The sequence below is a fragment of the Mandrillus leucophaeus genome, unplaced genomic scaffold, assembly GCF_000951045.1.
Source record: "Mandrillus leucophaeus isolate KB7577 unplaced genomic scaffold, Mleu.le_1.0 Scaffold60, whole genome shotgun sequence".
In the NCBI taxonomy this organism is placed as follows: domain Eukaryota; kingdom Metazoa; phylum Chordata; class Mammalia; order Primates; family Cercopithecidae; genus Mandrillus; species Mandrillus leucophaeus.
This window is the reverse complement of record NW_012106475.1, coordinates 3,952,940-3,968,002: the sequence shown is the minus strand read 5'-3', so window position 1 is coordinate 3,968,002 and position 15,063 is coordinate 3,952,940. Positions and strand designations below refer to the sequence as shown.

General features: G+C 41.2%; 1 protein-coding gene across 1 annotated transcript in view; it reads left to right on the top strand.

The window, feature by feature from the left end:
- The first annotated feature begins 2,155 nt into the window (after positions 1 to 2,155).
- The window catches only part of STYX (serine/threonine/tyrosine interacting protein), a 57,728-nt gene continuing 44,820 nt past the window's right edge, over positions 2,156 to 15,063 (top strand). The window contains exon 1 of the mRNA XM_011999720.1: positions 2,156 to 2,525. Coding sequence (XP_011855110.1) covers positions 2,469 to 2,525 — 57 coding nt within the window. The 5' untranslated portion in view covers positions 2,156 to 2,468. The remainder of the gene's footprint in view (positions 2,526 to 15,063) is intronic.

Below are 15,063 nucleotides of genomic sequence, written 5' to 3'. Positions count from 1 at the left end.
TATTCTTGTCTTTTCTAAGAGTACATTTACTATGGTCCTTTAGGTTCTTTAGCAAGTAAACTATTTGATAACCCAGATGGATTGTGGATTTTTGAATATTATTTTAAAATAGTACCCATACTTGGTGTTCATAAGATCATCTTCTTAAATAAAACATGGATGTGTGGGTATGTCTATACTCCTCCTTCCAGATAGTATTTACCTATTCTTCATTTACTGTGATTAAGCTCATTGTTGATTAATTGAAAATATACATGCACATCCATAACTTTTTAAAGAGTATGATTCAATGGAATATTTGCTAATATGTGACTTAGTTTTCTTGCTTTATGTAAGATGATAGGTCCCTGTTGAGGATGTGAAGGTCTGGACTCTCTTCCAGGAAATATTATAACATACACACAATTTTGCATATACTGTACTTTCAGGAAATGTATTGTTTCCCAGGCTCATCCAAGGACTCTTTAGGTATCTATGGATACCTGGCTAAGAGTGTATGATGTAGGGGATGTAGGAGTGTCAGAAATGTTCAAAACAAGATTTCTGTTACCTATACATGATTCTTTCTCGTATCATCTGGCAATAAAACTATAACAGTACACAAAGGAATCATTAGGCATAAATAGTTATTAAAGATGCTGGTGAAAAGAAAAACAACTTCAGTTTCATAAACACTAAAGAACCAAAAATACATGACCTAGCTAATTACACAATAATTCGTCAAATTAAAAACTTCCTAGCAGGATATTATGTGCCTTTTTTTAATTTTAAAAGACGAAGAACAGTTAAAATAGTGATAGAGAAAATGGAGTGCTCAAGTTAGCCATCTAATACTCAAATTATACAGTTCTGTTTCTATGTGTTGGCAGTGCATTTTATGTGACAATATAAAAAGAATGTCGGGGGAGGTTTAAGTCAAATATCTACGTGATCTTTTCACTTATAATTTGCATTTAGTTAATGAGTGACTTGCCTTTTACCTTTGTGGCGGTGGTTGTTTTTTAAAGAATCAATTTGGTGTACAAATCCTTTCTTTTCTGTTTTTGAGACAGAGTTTTGCTCTTGTTGTCCAGACTGCAGGGCAATGGCACTATCTCGGCTCACTGCAACCTCTGCATCCCGGATTTAAGTGGTTCTCCTGCCTCAGCCTTCCAAGTAGCTGGGATTACAGGCATAGGCCACCACACCCAGCTAATTTTTGTATTTTTAGTGGAGACGGGGTTTCTCCATGTTGGTCAGGCTGGTCTCAAACTCCCAACCTCAGGTGATCCGCCCACTTCAGCCTCCCAAAGTGCTGGGATTACAGGCGTGAGCCGCCGTGCCTGGTCCAAATCTTTTCATTGTGGGTTTACAGGCAAACGCCACCACGCCCAGGGAATTGAAAAAAAAAAGTTTTTTGGGGGGGTGTCTTACTATTTTGCCCAGGCTGGCAAACTCCTTTTAAAAGATATTAAAAGCCATGTGGTTTATTAATTTTATTTCAAAATATAATAATTAGTGGAATAAGCTTTACAGTATTATATACAATTTACTGAGTCAGCTATCAGTTCCTTTTTCTGATTTTTTTCAGTTGTCATTCTTGATATTTTCTAGGTAATCTAAACGGAGTCGTATTTTCAAGTACTCTTAAAATACTTTTAAGATTGTTAAAGCATTGAGCCGTTTAATTCTTTGCTTAAAGGTGATGGGTGTTTCATTTTCTGTATGGCACTACGTGATTTTAAATCGAACTCTTCATTTGGTTATAAACTCAGCATAGATTGTGCAGAATTTTGAGAGGGGAGAAACTATAGCTTTCCTTTCGGATGCCACTATCTGGTGGGTAGCAGGTTTTGCCTGTCTGTTCTTACGTTAAAGAAGGGCTCTACGTCCTGTCTGGAAAGGGCGGAGCTGGCTCGGACCGCCCCACTGCCTTTCCCAGGACCTTCACTCGTCCTGTCCCACCGCAGCCCCGCCTCCTCCACGCCGGGTGAGCTGTGGCCTAGCAGCAACCGAGGCTCCGCCCCCCCACCCCCCGGCGTCTGCGCTCTAGCGAAGGGGCGGAGCAGGGGTGGTGGCGCGCTGACACCTGGCGGCGGCGGAGGGCGGGCAGAAGGCGAACGTGGGCTGGGATTGGCTGAGGCGGCGCGGGTGGAGGGGGCGGGAGGGAGGCGGCGAGACGGTTGTCGGGCTGGTGCCCGTGCTGGATCCTGGGCGGCCTGAGGGTTGCGGAGACTTTAGGGGAGGGAGACGGCAGCGGCATGGCGGCCGGGTGTAAGACGCCCGACCCTCCTCTTATCCGTCTTGGCCGCCGCCGCCGCTGGAGTCACTGGGACCCTCTAGTCTGCGTGTGTTAGTTTAAGCCCGCCGCCCGCCTGTGAGCCCTCCGCTCCGCCGGCCCTCCTTCCTTCCGCCGCCGCAGCCAGCCCAAGGGTCGGCCGGCTGTGTAACACTCTCCCACCCCACCCACCAGCCCGCGGGCCAGCACCATGGAGGACATGAAGCTGGAGTTCCCGTCCCTTCCACAGTGCAAGGAAGACGCAGAGGTGAGTCGGCCCCGTGGCTGCCATGCACAGGCCTCTCCCTGTGGCTCTGGCCGAGGGGCGATCCCAGTCCCCAACCGTCTTAGCCCCCACCTGCGCGGGCGCCCTGCCTCCTGAGGGCGTCCCGGGACCTCTGAGGCCGAGCAGTCGGCTCCAATCCCGACTGAGTTTCTCGTCCTTTCCAGACCCCGCGGAGGGACGGCGTTTGGTGTACTTACATTTGAGAAGAGGAAAAGCAATCCCTGAGTCCCTAGGCTTGGTTGGCATCCAGGACTGACCTGGAGTAAGGTTCCTCTTTTATTGTCAAAGTAACTTGAAAGCGAAGTTGGTTTTAATCTCCTTTTGAGGAATGTCTGTGGTGTAAACGATTCACTTGTGGGACACATGGCCCCACATGCGGAGTAGACTCGGCGCCTGAAGTTTGGAAGCGCGCCTTCGAAAAGTTTCCCAAAGTTTTTTATTTTTAGACAAAGCTATGACCCGCACAATAAAGTGTCTCAAAGCTAGCTCATCTGAATCTGATAACTCTTAATCAGAAATCTCGACCTTTGGAGGAAAATTAATATTGAAAGTAAAATTCTATATACCTTTTCTCCTGGTTTCTAATTCGTGGCTATTTTTACTCCACCTTACATCCCTGCCTGCTGTTTCTATTCGGATTTTATTTTTCATCTGTTGCTAGTTTAACGTTTAACGGCATTGCAGACAACTAAATTAGAATTTTCTGGAGGCTAAATTAACAAGACGAAGATACTCAGCTATGCTTTAGTAGGATTAAGAAAGAAAATGTAACATCGCTAGTTAAAAATACCTTTAAAGTAGTTGGGAAAAATAAAGCCCTATTTTTAGGAGACCATTCAGTTTATTCCGAATATTTATTCTATTGAGTATCTTCATTTGAGGTTCTTTTTTTTCTTGAGACGGAGTCTTGCTCTGTCACCAGGCTGGAGTGCTATGTGGTGCGATGTCGGTTCACTGCAACCTCCGCCTTCCGGGTTCAAGCGATTCTCTTGCCTCAGCCTCCCGAGTAGCTGGAACTACAGGCGCGCACCACCACGCCCAGCTAATTTTTGTATTTTTAGGGGAGACGGGTTTCACCATTTTGGCCAGGGCGGTCTCGATCTCTGGACCTTGTGATCCGCCCGCCTCGGTTTCCCAAAGTGCTGGGATTGCAGGTGTGAGCCACCGCGCCCGGCCTAGGTTCACATTTTTGTTTGGAGGGCGCTCTTGTGGTATTGATGCTTGACAATTACATTTGTTTTAAGAGTAGAGACTTTGTGACTGGGTATCACCATTGCAAAATGGAGTGCAGTGGTGCGATCTCAGTTCACTGCAGTCTCGAACTCCCATGCTCAAGCCATCCTTTGACCTCATCCTCTCGAGTAGCTGGAACCACACCTGGCTTATTTTTATTTTATTTTTTTGTAGCGATAGGGTTGTTCCTTAGTCTGGTCTTGAACTCTTGGCCTCAAGATCCTCCCGCCTTGTCCTCCCAAAGTGTTAGGATTACAGGTGTGAGCCACTGCACCTGGCCCAAAACTATACTCTTTATTTATTTATTTATTTTTATTTTTTTCTTTTTTTGAGACAGAGTTTCACTCTTGTTGCCCCAGGCTGGAGTGCAATGGCGCTATCTCGGCCCACCGCAGCCTCCCCCTCGGGTCCCGGTTCAAGCAAGCAGTTCTCCTGCCTCAGCCTCCCGAGTAGCTGGGACTACAGGCTACCACGCCTGGCTAATTTTTTTTGTATTTTTAGTAGAGACGGGGTTTCGCTGTGTTGGCCAGGATGGTCTCAAACTCCTGACCTTGTGATCCGCCCGCCTTGGCCTCCCAAAGTGCTGGGATTACAGGCGTGAGCCACCGTGCCCGGCCAATTATACTCTTAAATAAGAAAAAAAGAGGTCATATTTAGGCTAGTTATAAAAATGAATTTATACTTAACATGCAATAATGTGAATGAAGAGTATGCTTTTATTTATTTGTTTGTTTATTTATTTATTTATTGAGACGGAGTTTCGCTCTTGTTGCCTAGGCTGGAATGCAGTGGCGCGATTTCCGCTCACTCTAACCTCCGCCTCCCGGGTTCAAAAGATTCTCCTGCCTCAGCTCCCTGAGTAGCTGGGATTACAGGTGCCCGCCACCACGCCCGTTTAATTTTTGTGTTTTTAGTAGAGACGAGGTTTCACCATGTTGGCCATACTAGTCTCAAACACCTGACCTCAAGTGATCCGCCTACCTCAGCCTCCCAAAGGGCTGGGATTACAGGCTTGAGCTACCGTGAAGGAGTATACTTTTATATCCTCAAAATGATACAGTAATTTCAGCACTTAACTGCAAGCAACCTTACAAATAATGTAGAGGAGTCCCACATTCCAGGTGAAGAAATTGTACCTTACTGAAAATAAGTGATGTGCCAAATTAACAACACAGTAGCACAAAACACCAGGAGGACCTTGGCCTCCTAATTTATTGTTCTTTTTAATACACTTCAATTCTTCCCTGCCCTAATCTTAAAAATTCTAGTTTAAAATTTTCCCAGACTTTGCATTTAATCTGGTACTGTATATATCATTATGTATGCCTTATTCCTGCAAAACTGATAAATTCTTGGTGGAAATATACCTGTCTTTTCTGTGTGGGACTGTTGAAAACATACTCTTTTTCTGTGCTGCCAGATGTGTGGGGATTTTTCCATACCAAGCAGTTTTCCAGCAAGCATGAACTGAATGTCCCATAATTCAATTCTGTCACGTATGTACCTGAAGTTAGTCAGATCCCACAGGTTAATGGCTCAGTCCCACAAGGGTGCCCCCAACCTCAGATGGTAACCACAAGTAGTAGGTTGTCACCTATACACTCCTGACTGACTGGAAATCAGGGTTCCCGTTACTCCCTCCTTGGTTCAGTTAACTTGCTAGAGTGGTTTACAGGACTCAAGGAAGTACATTTACGGGTTTATTATAAAGGATATTACAAAAGATCCAGTGAACAGACAGAAGGAAGAGATGAATAGGGCAAGGTATGGGGGAAGGGGTACAACACCATCCCCAGTATCACCAGTGAAGAGCCGTGATTGCAAGTTGTCCAGGTGCTTGGCGTTTTGAACAAAGAATTGGACAAAACTCCCAGCAAAGCAAAGACAGAATGAAGCAACAAAAGAACAAAAGCAGGGATTTATTGAAAACAAAAGTACACTCCACAGTGTGGCAGCCGCCCTAGCAGCCCCACGCTTTACAGAATGTTCTTGGTTCCAAATACCCCCTAGAAGTTTCCCATTGGCCACTCCAAGCTCACCTCATGTAAATGAAGAGGTGGCTTGCAGTTGGCCTGATTGGTTGCCAAACCCCCCACCTCCCGTCAGTCGGCTTGGTTGTGGACAGCAACCGTTCAGTGGCTAGAGTGAAGTTACAAAGTTGCAAACGAAGATTCCACCGGCAATCAGTCTTGATTTGTAGAGGACAGCCGATTTCCCATCTACTGTGCAGAAAAGGTGGGGGGTGGTTGCAACAGGAGTAGCCTCTGGTCCTTTTGTTACTTAGGCGTGGAAAGTTAGGGTTTTCCTTTCAATTTAGTTCTGGGAAGTCAGAGTGAAACAGCCTTAGATTCCCTGCCTCCTACTTGCCTCACTAGCACCTCCAGTGTTTCCATCCAGAAGCTCAACAAATCTTATCAACGGTTTTTATAGAACTTCATCTCCAGCCCCTCCCATAGAGGTGTGTGTGTGTGAGGCTGAGAGTGCAACCCTCTAGTCACATGGTCTTTCTGGTGACTGGCCCCACCCTAAATCACTTCATTAGCATAATCAGGTTTGATCATAAATAGTGGCTCATAAGTAACCAAAGACACTCCTATTAGAAAATTCCGAGTTTTAGGACTATGACAGGAACTGGAGAGAAAGATCATGTATTTCATATTGCATCACAGGGACAGAGGTAATGCTTAAAGCTACTGGATAATGATGCAAGTATTGTCTGCTGAAAGCCAATTCATTCCATATTTCATAATATTGCATGTTTGGTATCTTTTGGTTGCAAGCAACAAAAAACGAACTTAAGCAAGAAAAAGAAGAAGTAATTAAATGCGGCCGGGCTCACGCCTGTAATCCCAGCACTTTGGGAGGCCGAGGCGGGCAGATCACGAGGTCAGAAGATCAAGACCATCCTGGCTAACATGGTGAAACCCCGTCTCTACTAAAAAAAAAAAAAAAAAAAAAAAAAAAATTAAAAAAAAAAAAGTTGGCCGGGTGTGGTGGCGGGTGCCTGTAGTCCCAGCTACTCCGGAGGCTGAGGCAGGAGAATGGTGTGAACCCGGGAGGCAGAGTTTGCAGTTAGTCAAGATCTCGCAACTGCACTCCAGTGTGGAAGACAGAGCGAGACTCCATCTCAAAAAAAAAAAAAAAAAAAAAAAGGTAGTTAAATCCAGAAAGGTAGTGGTGCAGCTAGTTTCAAGGATTTGACTAGACCCAGGTATTATAAAGCATCAGAACTGCCTTTGCCTCTCATGAGTTCTTACCTCTACTTTCTCTCAGAGTCTCTGCTTTCTTTCCGGCTTCTCCAAGATGTGAAACTTGGCCATCAGCTGCTCTGGGGTCACACGTTTATGAGTTTGGTTATTGAGGAATAAAACTGAGCACTTCCAGCTTCTGTATTTGAAATCTAGAGGAATGGCCTCATTTAGGTCGTGTTCCCACACTTTGGATCAGTCACTGTAGCCAGGGAAGGGCAGATATGAGGGGCCCAATCTAGGTCATATCCCTAATTCCTTGACTAGAGGAGTGAAGTTTGTTGTTCGTAGCCCTCCCACCAAAACCATAGGAACATTTCCACAGGTAGAGGGTACTTTCGGGGCTGATAAAAGTATACATAGAGGCCACATAAATAAACTATTAAATAGGAGCATATAGTTTTTCATAATAAACTGACTAATAAATGCTGTTAATTTTCTAATCTCCAGTGAGATAATGCAAAGTGTCAAATGGTCTTAAGTAGTTAGAGTGATCAGCCAGCATTATTTCTTTGACATAGGGAGCACTACCTGGAAAGCCAAATTATAAACCAAATTTAATAACAATGGAATTCAAGCAGAGAGTTCAGTGAATGCTTTTAATGTTAATGTGATCAAGCTGTGATAGCTTGATGATTCTGTCACCTCTACAAGAATATTATTTTCATGTTTCTTGAAATATTGGTATTCTTTGTATAGGACAGTGCTAACAAAAATTTAGTCAGTTTGCAGAAAGATTGTTACTTTTTTTGTTTAAAACTTTTTCATGATTTTCCATTGTTTTGAAGATGAAGTTTAAACCCTTGACATTATTTCCAAGGTCCTGTATGGTTTGGCATCTGCATACCTCTCTAACCTCATTATGAGCTACTACTCTTGCTCCCTTCTGTGTAAGCCCTAGCCATATTTCTCTTTTCTCAGTTCCTGGAATGCTTTAATTCCCTTCCCCACCCCCCCCACCCCCACCTTTATGTTTGCTGTTTTCCCCTGCCTTGGCTCCAGTACTTCCTTACCCTCACCTAATTAACTGCTTACCCTTGGGTTAAATCCCACTTTAGGCAACATTTCTTCAGAAAAGCTTTTCCTGTTTGCTAGTTGCTCCAACTCCTTTCTTCATCCCCTAGACTGGTTCACTTCCCCAGGTACTATAGCACTTGGTACTTTAATAATACTTACCTTTGTAACACTTACAATTTTTGGTCATTGTCTATTTTCCATTTAGACTGAACCTTTCATAAGAGAACTTAGATATTAGGAAGAAGGAGCAGCTGATAGTACCATTTTTTAAGCAAATTGATTGTAGCTGGGGCAGTAGGTTTTATAATTTAAAAGTTAATGTTTTATCTTCTCTTCTGATAGAAAATGAAATATTTATTTACATTGCAGTATGGCAACTTTCCATGTTTCTCTTTCCATTTTTCTTGTGGATCCCATAGTACAGGATCAAAGATAGGGATTACTTAACATACCTGGCTGAGGATTCCTTTTCTAGCTCCTTTATTTAGAATGGTGCTTTTTAACCCTTCCTTACTGTAGAGTAAGGAATTTTTTAAAAATACTGATGCCTGGACCGTACCAGCACCTATTACAGTTTAATTTGTCTGAATGAAGCTAGATGGTTCTAATGTGCAGTCAGGTTTAAAAATTGCTGTTTTAGAAAATATCTTACTCCAGTGCTCTTCTGCCCCTGCAGTCCCTGCCCACCCTCTCTTTTTATTTGAGTGAAACATTTTGTTTTCTCCTTTGGTTTAAGCAAAGATCAAGCTTGGTGTGGGAATTAAAGGAAAAGGACTTTAGAGGGGTTTACCTATTTTTTGTAGCAGAGAAACTGCAATACTAACTTTTCTGTTTTGTGGAATGTCCCAGTGTAAGTCTAGTATTCTGATGATTTTTTTCTCCCCCAAACTGTTGCCCCCCACCTCCAGCCTATGTAAAATTTGTATTCTATTTTAGTATTGTGTATATAGGATTCGGCACTATCCTCAAACATGTGAACATATCACCTGTGGATAAAGGGGGACTACTGTATTTGTAAAAGTTCATATTTCATATTTCAATCCATATAAGAATTTTTTATTTTATCTAATGGTTACAGTCTATATCCTTCACTGATGTGTTTATTTGAGGGTCTTTGGACATTTTTGTAACTTTTTTTCCTATCCAAATGCAGTTTTATAGATCATTTTTATGGGAAGGAAGAAGATAACTCTGAAGGATGTTTTAACATGTGGTACCTTTTAGCGCATGTTGAAAGATTTTCACTTGTGAATTAATTTCTCTCAGAATCATGGTGTGTTTCACAATAGAGGATTATTTTGGTTTATCTGGCTTGCCTTGGTTTGGTAAATGTGGTTGAAGTGCTTGGCTACTCATAAGGTTTGGGGAATTGATTGTACTAATTAATTACAATAGTAGCTTAAAATAGATCATTGGTGGTGATACGAAGATGCTTCCATTAATACCACGGTTTCTAAAATGATAGATTTCAGGAGTAGTGTGGGTAGGCTGAGATTAAGAATTAAGTGTGATAGTGGTAAGACTTGGTTATTAGACACGTGTTCAGACAGATGGATATGTGGTAGAAGAAGACTATGAGCATTCAGACTTAAAATCTTGATTAGTAGGATCCATAGACAGGCAGGGTTTTTTTGTTTGTTTGTTTTTGTTTTTTTTTTTTTCTTGAGACAGAGAGTCTCAAGAAAGAGAGACTCTTTTTTTTCTGTCCCCCAGGCTGGAGTGCAGTGGCAAGATTTCGGCTAACTGCAAGCTCTGCCTCCCGGGTTCACACCATTCTCCTGCCTCAGCCTCCCTAGTAGCTGGGACTACAGGCGCCCACCACCATGCCCAGCTAATTTTTTGTATTTTTAGTAGAGACGGGGTGTCACCGAGTTAGCCAGGATGGTCTCGATCATCTGATCCCGTGATCTGCCCGCCTCGGCCTCCCAGAGTGCTGGGATTACAGACGTGAGCCACAGTGCCTGGTCGACAGGCAGGTTTAAGGTTTGTTCTGTAGGTAGTAATCTGGGTTAGGGCAGCGAAGAAGGTGGATTCTGAGATCAGCATCTGATGATAACACCAGGAATAGTTCCAAATGAACTTTTCTGTGAGAGAAAGCTTTCTAGGTTTCAATGGATCCATACCTATTGCAGTAATTACTTATGTTCTCTGAAGAAGGCTTCTTATCTGTCCTGTGACTAGGAATATTTTCATTCCCTCCTAGTATACAGCTTGCTTTTCCCTCTTATAATATCTTCCTTGTATATATATCAAGAGAGTCTTTCATGTTGTATTACATATAACCTTATGGAAAGCTCAAAATTTATTTGAAGCCTCTTGTTTTGCTAAAAGGTTCAGGTAAATTTTGCATTCTACCCCATATGTACCTGTTTGTTTTAATATAAAAATTGTTTAAATTAGTAACCAGTGAAAGTACTGTTTCTCCCTAAAGAAATTTTTTGATAAAATTGATACTTCAGTAGTTTTGAGTGTCTTTTGGCGTGTTGCCAAATGAAAGTGTTGAGGAAATGCCACTGCAAAACATGACCTTGGTAGATTGATTACTTTAAGTTGGAAACACTTGCAAAGTAGCAAATGGGGAGAAAGCCTTTCTCTGAACTCCTATTATCTACCTAAGGACAGATCATCCAAAAGAAGCTCAGTTTGCTCCTAGGGAGTTTCATCAACCAGGGAAGATTAACTCTTATCACTGGAGAGGAGAGTAAAAGTCAGCACCACACCCAAACTGTCACAAAGTATCATCTGTTATTATTCTGAGGGCCCGTTTGTCTTTCTCCAGAATTATAGTAGCTTAAAATAGATCATTGGTGGTGATACGAAATTGCCTATATACCCCTACCCCCATCCTATAGAAAGGGTATATAGGCTCCTAAATATCACTGTTTTGTTTTTTTTTTTTTTGGTATACACTTTTCTTTCCTGTGATACCCCATGTACATAATAAATTTCCATACCTTTTTCTTTTCTCCTTTTAGTTTATTTCATAGACTGGTTTTAAATATCACTGGCTTTTTTTTTTGGTATACACTTTTTAAAAATATCACTTTTTTTTGTACACTTTTTTTCCTGTGATACTCCCATACGCATAATAAATTTATATACCTTTTCTCCATTTAGTTTATTTAATACACTGTTACTGAATCCTGTCGGTAGAGGGAAAGTCTTCCCTCCCTTACACAAGTATTTCCCAGAATATATGTACACTATTCCTTGATATGTGTTACCCTGTTTTTTTTTCTTTAATTATACAAAATTTAGTGATTTTACTTCAGATAAATTCAAAAGTATACCTTTCTTTAATTGATTTTCTTCTTTTTCACAGCTCTGACAAGTTGCTTCAGGAAGATAAGGCTGGCTGTTAGCCTACTTAGGAATCTTTTAAAAAGAAAAACAAAGTCAATAGCATTTAGTGCAGTAGATCTCTGAAATGCATCTAGTTTGTGCTTATTCTGTGTCAGGCACTGTGCTTATCATTAGGACTACCATGACTAAAAAGAGTCTTTGGCCTAAAGTCTTTAAAAACTCTTTTCTTTTTCCTTGTTTCATTTCCTTTTTTTTCTTTTTTTTTTTCCCTTGAGATAGGGTCTGTCTCTGTTGCCCAGGCTGGAGTGCAGTGGCACCATCGTGACTTACTGCAGCCTCAACCTCCCAAGCCCAAGTGATCTTCCTGCCTCAGCCTCCCAAGTAGCTAGGACCTCAGTCATGCACCACCACTGCACCTGGCTAATTTTTAAATTTTTGTAGAGATGAGATCTCCCTATGTTGCCCAGGCTGGTTTTGAACTCCTGGGATCAAGCCATCCTCCTGCCCCAGCCTTCCAAAGGGCTGGGATTACAGGTGTAAGATACCATACCTGACAAAAAGACTTATGTATAAAAAGATTACCATAACACATTAGTAAGTTAAAGAATCTGAGCTGGGCGCGGTGGCTCACGCCTGTAATCCCAGCACTTTGGGAGGCCGAGGCAGGTGGACCATGAGGTCAGGAGTTCAAGACCAGCATGGCCAAGATGGTGAAACCCCATCTCTACTAAAAACACAAAAATTACCCGGGCGCTTGTAATCCCAGCTACTCGGGAGGGTGAGGCAGGGAATTGCTTGAACCCCAGAGGCAGAGGTTGCAGTGAGCCAAGATCGTGCCACTGCACTGCACTCCAGCCTGGGTAACAGAGCAAGACTCTGTCTCAAAAAAAAAAAGAATCTAGTAAACAATTATGTTTCCTTTATTGCTGGCTTAGAAATTATATGCTTTATTTCTATTGTGTTAATATCCATAAATTAATCATTATTTTATGCAGCCAATGTTTGTTTAATTGTAACTATATGTTTGCCGTAAAGTTCATTCTTACATTGAAAGACTGTGTAGTGTATTGATTAAGAGAATGAACTCTGGATTCAGACTATCTGGACCCAAAATCAAGTTACTTAGGTTCTCTATGACTAAAATAGACAATGATAGTATCCTTTTTTCAAAGAACATCTTAACTTTTTTTCTTGAAAGGTATTTTTCTGAGCATATATTCTTAATTAACAGTTATTTTTGTCCTGCCACTTTGAATGAATTATTCTTGTCCTCTGGCTTCTTTCATGCAATTGAGAAGTCAATGTCCATCTGATTGTCCTTCCTTTGTATGTAATCTGTCTTTTGTCTAGATGATTTTTTTTAATAAAAGTGAAATTTATGTAGTATAATGTACAAATAATAAGTGTACAATTCATTGAGTTTTGATAAACATACACTAATGTAATCTACCCCATCAAAATACAGGAATATTCTATTAGCATAGAAGGTTACATCTACTTCCAGGCATTTCCTCTCCCATTCCACAACAGGCAACCGGTAATCTGATTTCTATCAACATAGATTAGTTTTCCTTGCTCTTGAACTTGATACAAATGGAATCATGCAAATGGACTCTTTTGTGTGTGGCTTTCTTCACTGAACATAATGTCAATGAATTTCATCCATGTTGTTGTGTTTATGAGTACTCCGTAGACTTTTATCCCTGAGTACTATTCCATTGTATGAAGAGACCATAGACATTTGAGTTCTTAGAGACTACAATAAATAAAGCTGCTATAAATATTCATGTAGAAGTCTTTGTGTGGGTATATGTTTTTATATATATGTGTATGTGTGTGTGTGTGTGTATATATATATATATATGTATGTAAAGCCTAGGAGTGGAATGGCTGGATATTATAATAGGGTAGGTGTATGTTTAACATTTCATTTTACATTCCCACCAGCAATGTATGAGAGTCCCAGTTGCTCCACATCATCACCAGCATTTGGGGTTGTCAGTCTTTTTAACTTTAACCATTCTAATGGTATGTAATGATATCTTTTGATTTTATTTTTGAGTTTCGTGTATATGTGTGTGTGTGACGGAGTCTCACTGTTTGTGTGTGTGTGTGTCGGAGTCTCACTCTGTCACCCAGGCTGGAGTACAGTGGTGCAATCTCGGCTCACTGCAACTTCCACCTCCCAGATTCAAGCAGCTCTCCTGCCTCAGCCTCCCAAGTAGCTGGGACTACAGGCGTGCTACCTCCATGCCTGGCTAATTTTTATATTTTTAGTAGAGACAGAGTTTCACTATGTTGCCCAAGCTGGGCTCAAGTAATCCGCCTACCTCAGTCTCCCAAAGTGCTGGGTAATTTACAGGCATAGGCCACGGAACCTGGCCTACTCACTGATTTTTAGTTTCAATTATACTTCTTATTTCTACATATTCTGTGTTTTTAAAAATCATTTTCTTAGTCTTTGGTCATATTTTGATACCTAATTTCTTTAAATTTTGTATACTTTTCATTATTGCTTATAATATGTGCAGTTTTGTAAGTGTAACTCAGTTGTTTCCGCTTCCTATGGTGGCTCACTTCCTGTTTTTAAATTAGTTTCTGATTGTGAGCTTGTTGGGACTTTATCTGTGTGAATTATTTCTGATCTAGGTTTAAGGTGTGTTTTTCTAGAGAGTATGTATTTGCTTCTTCCAGGAATCCAGGATGCAATCTACCCGGAACCACTTACATTAAATTCTCACTTGGCCTCACAAAAGTAATTGAATTCTAACCCCAAACTTGAGTGGATGCCAGATTGTGATTAGGAAGACCCCACTCCACCACTACCAATACCTACCCAGAGCCAAAGCTAGGAAAGACAAGAGTACTCACTTCTATGGGATGAGTTGAATTTTTGGTTTTTTTTCCTTCCCTAGTTTATCTTTCACTGAGGATGTTGCCTTTGGGAGTTCCAGCTTTTTGGTCTTGATATGAGTTCAACTTTGAGCAGATCAGACTTTGTCTTGTGTTTACAAGTACATTTCCATTTAAAATAAGGCCATAGTGAAGATGTAGAACAACTAGAACTCCCATACATTGCTGGTGGGAGTGTACAATGGTTTTGGAAAAGTTTTGGCAGTATGTGGTAAAGCCAAGCATAGTTCTACCCTGTGTCAAAAGACAAAATAACAACAAATTTAGCTTAAAAATCTAACTGGCTTTTATTAGTGGTTCATCTATCAGGCAGTGTGTCATCAAAAGATTTAGAAAAGGCATTTCAGTGTGCTGTGCAGAGGAGGCTGGATTTATAGGCAAAATCTAGCTAAACAAAGCAGAAATGAAACAAAAAGTAGATTGGTCATTTCCAAGTTAGTTTCCTTGTAGTGTTGAAACAGAGGGGACTTCCTTATGCTGGCTCAGGATAACAGGCCTCCTCTGATTGATTGCTATGAATCTTTTGGATTTTTTTTTTTTTTTTTTTTTTCATAGGATGTAGCCTTAATTTGACTTTACCGTGGAAAAGTTCATTATATTGAAATCTACAAACAAACAAACAAAAAAACTATAGCACTGTGAGACCATACTTTCCCAAATCCATTTATTTTATTATGTCTTGCTCATCCCATAATGTACTCTGACAATATGGCATTCTTGGGGGAGAAAAAGGAAAAGAATGAATTTCCATAGGCTTATTCCTAACTGTAGCCTCAAGCAATAGAAGATTTTTAATGTGCCAAACA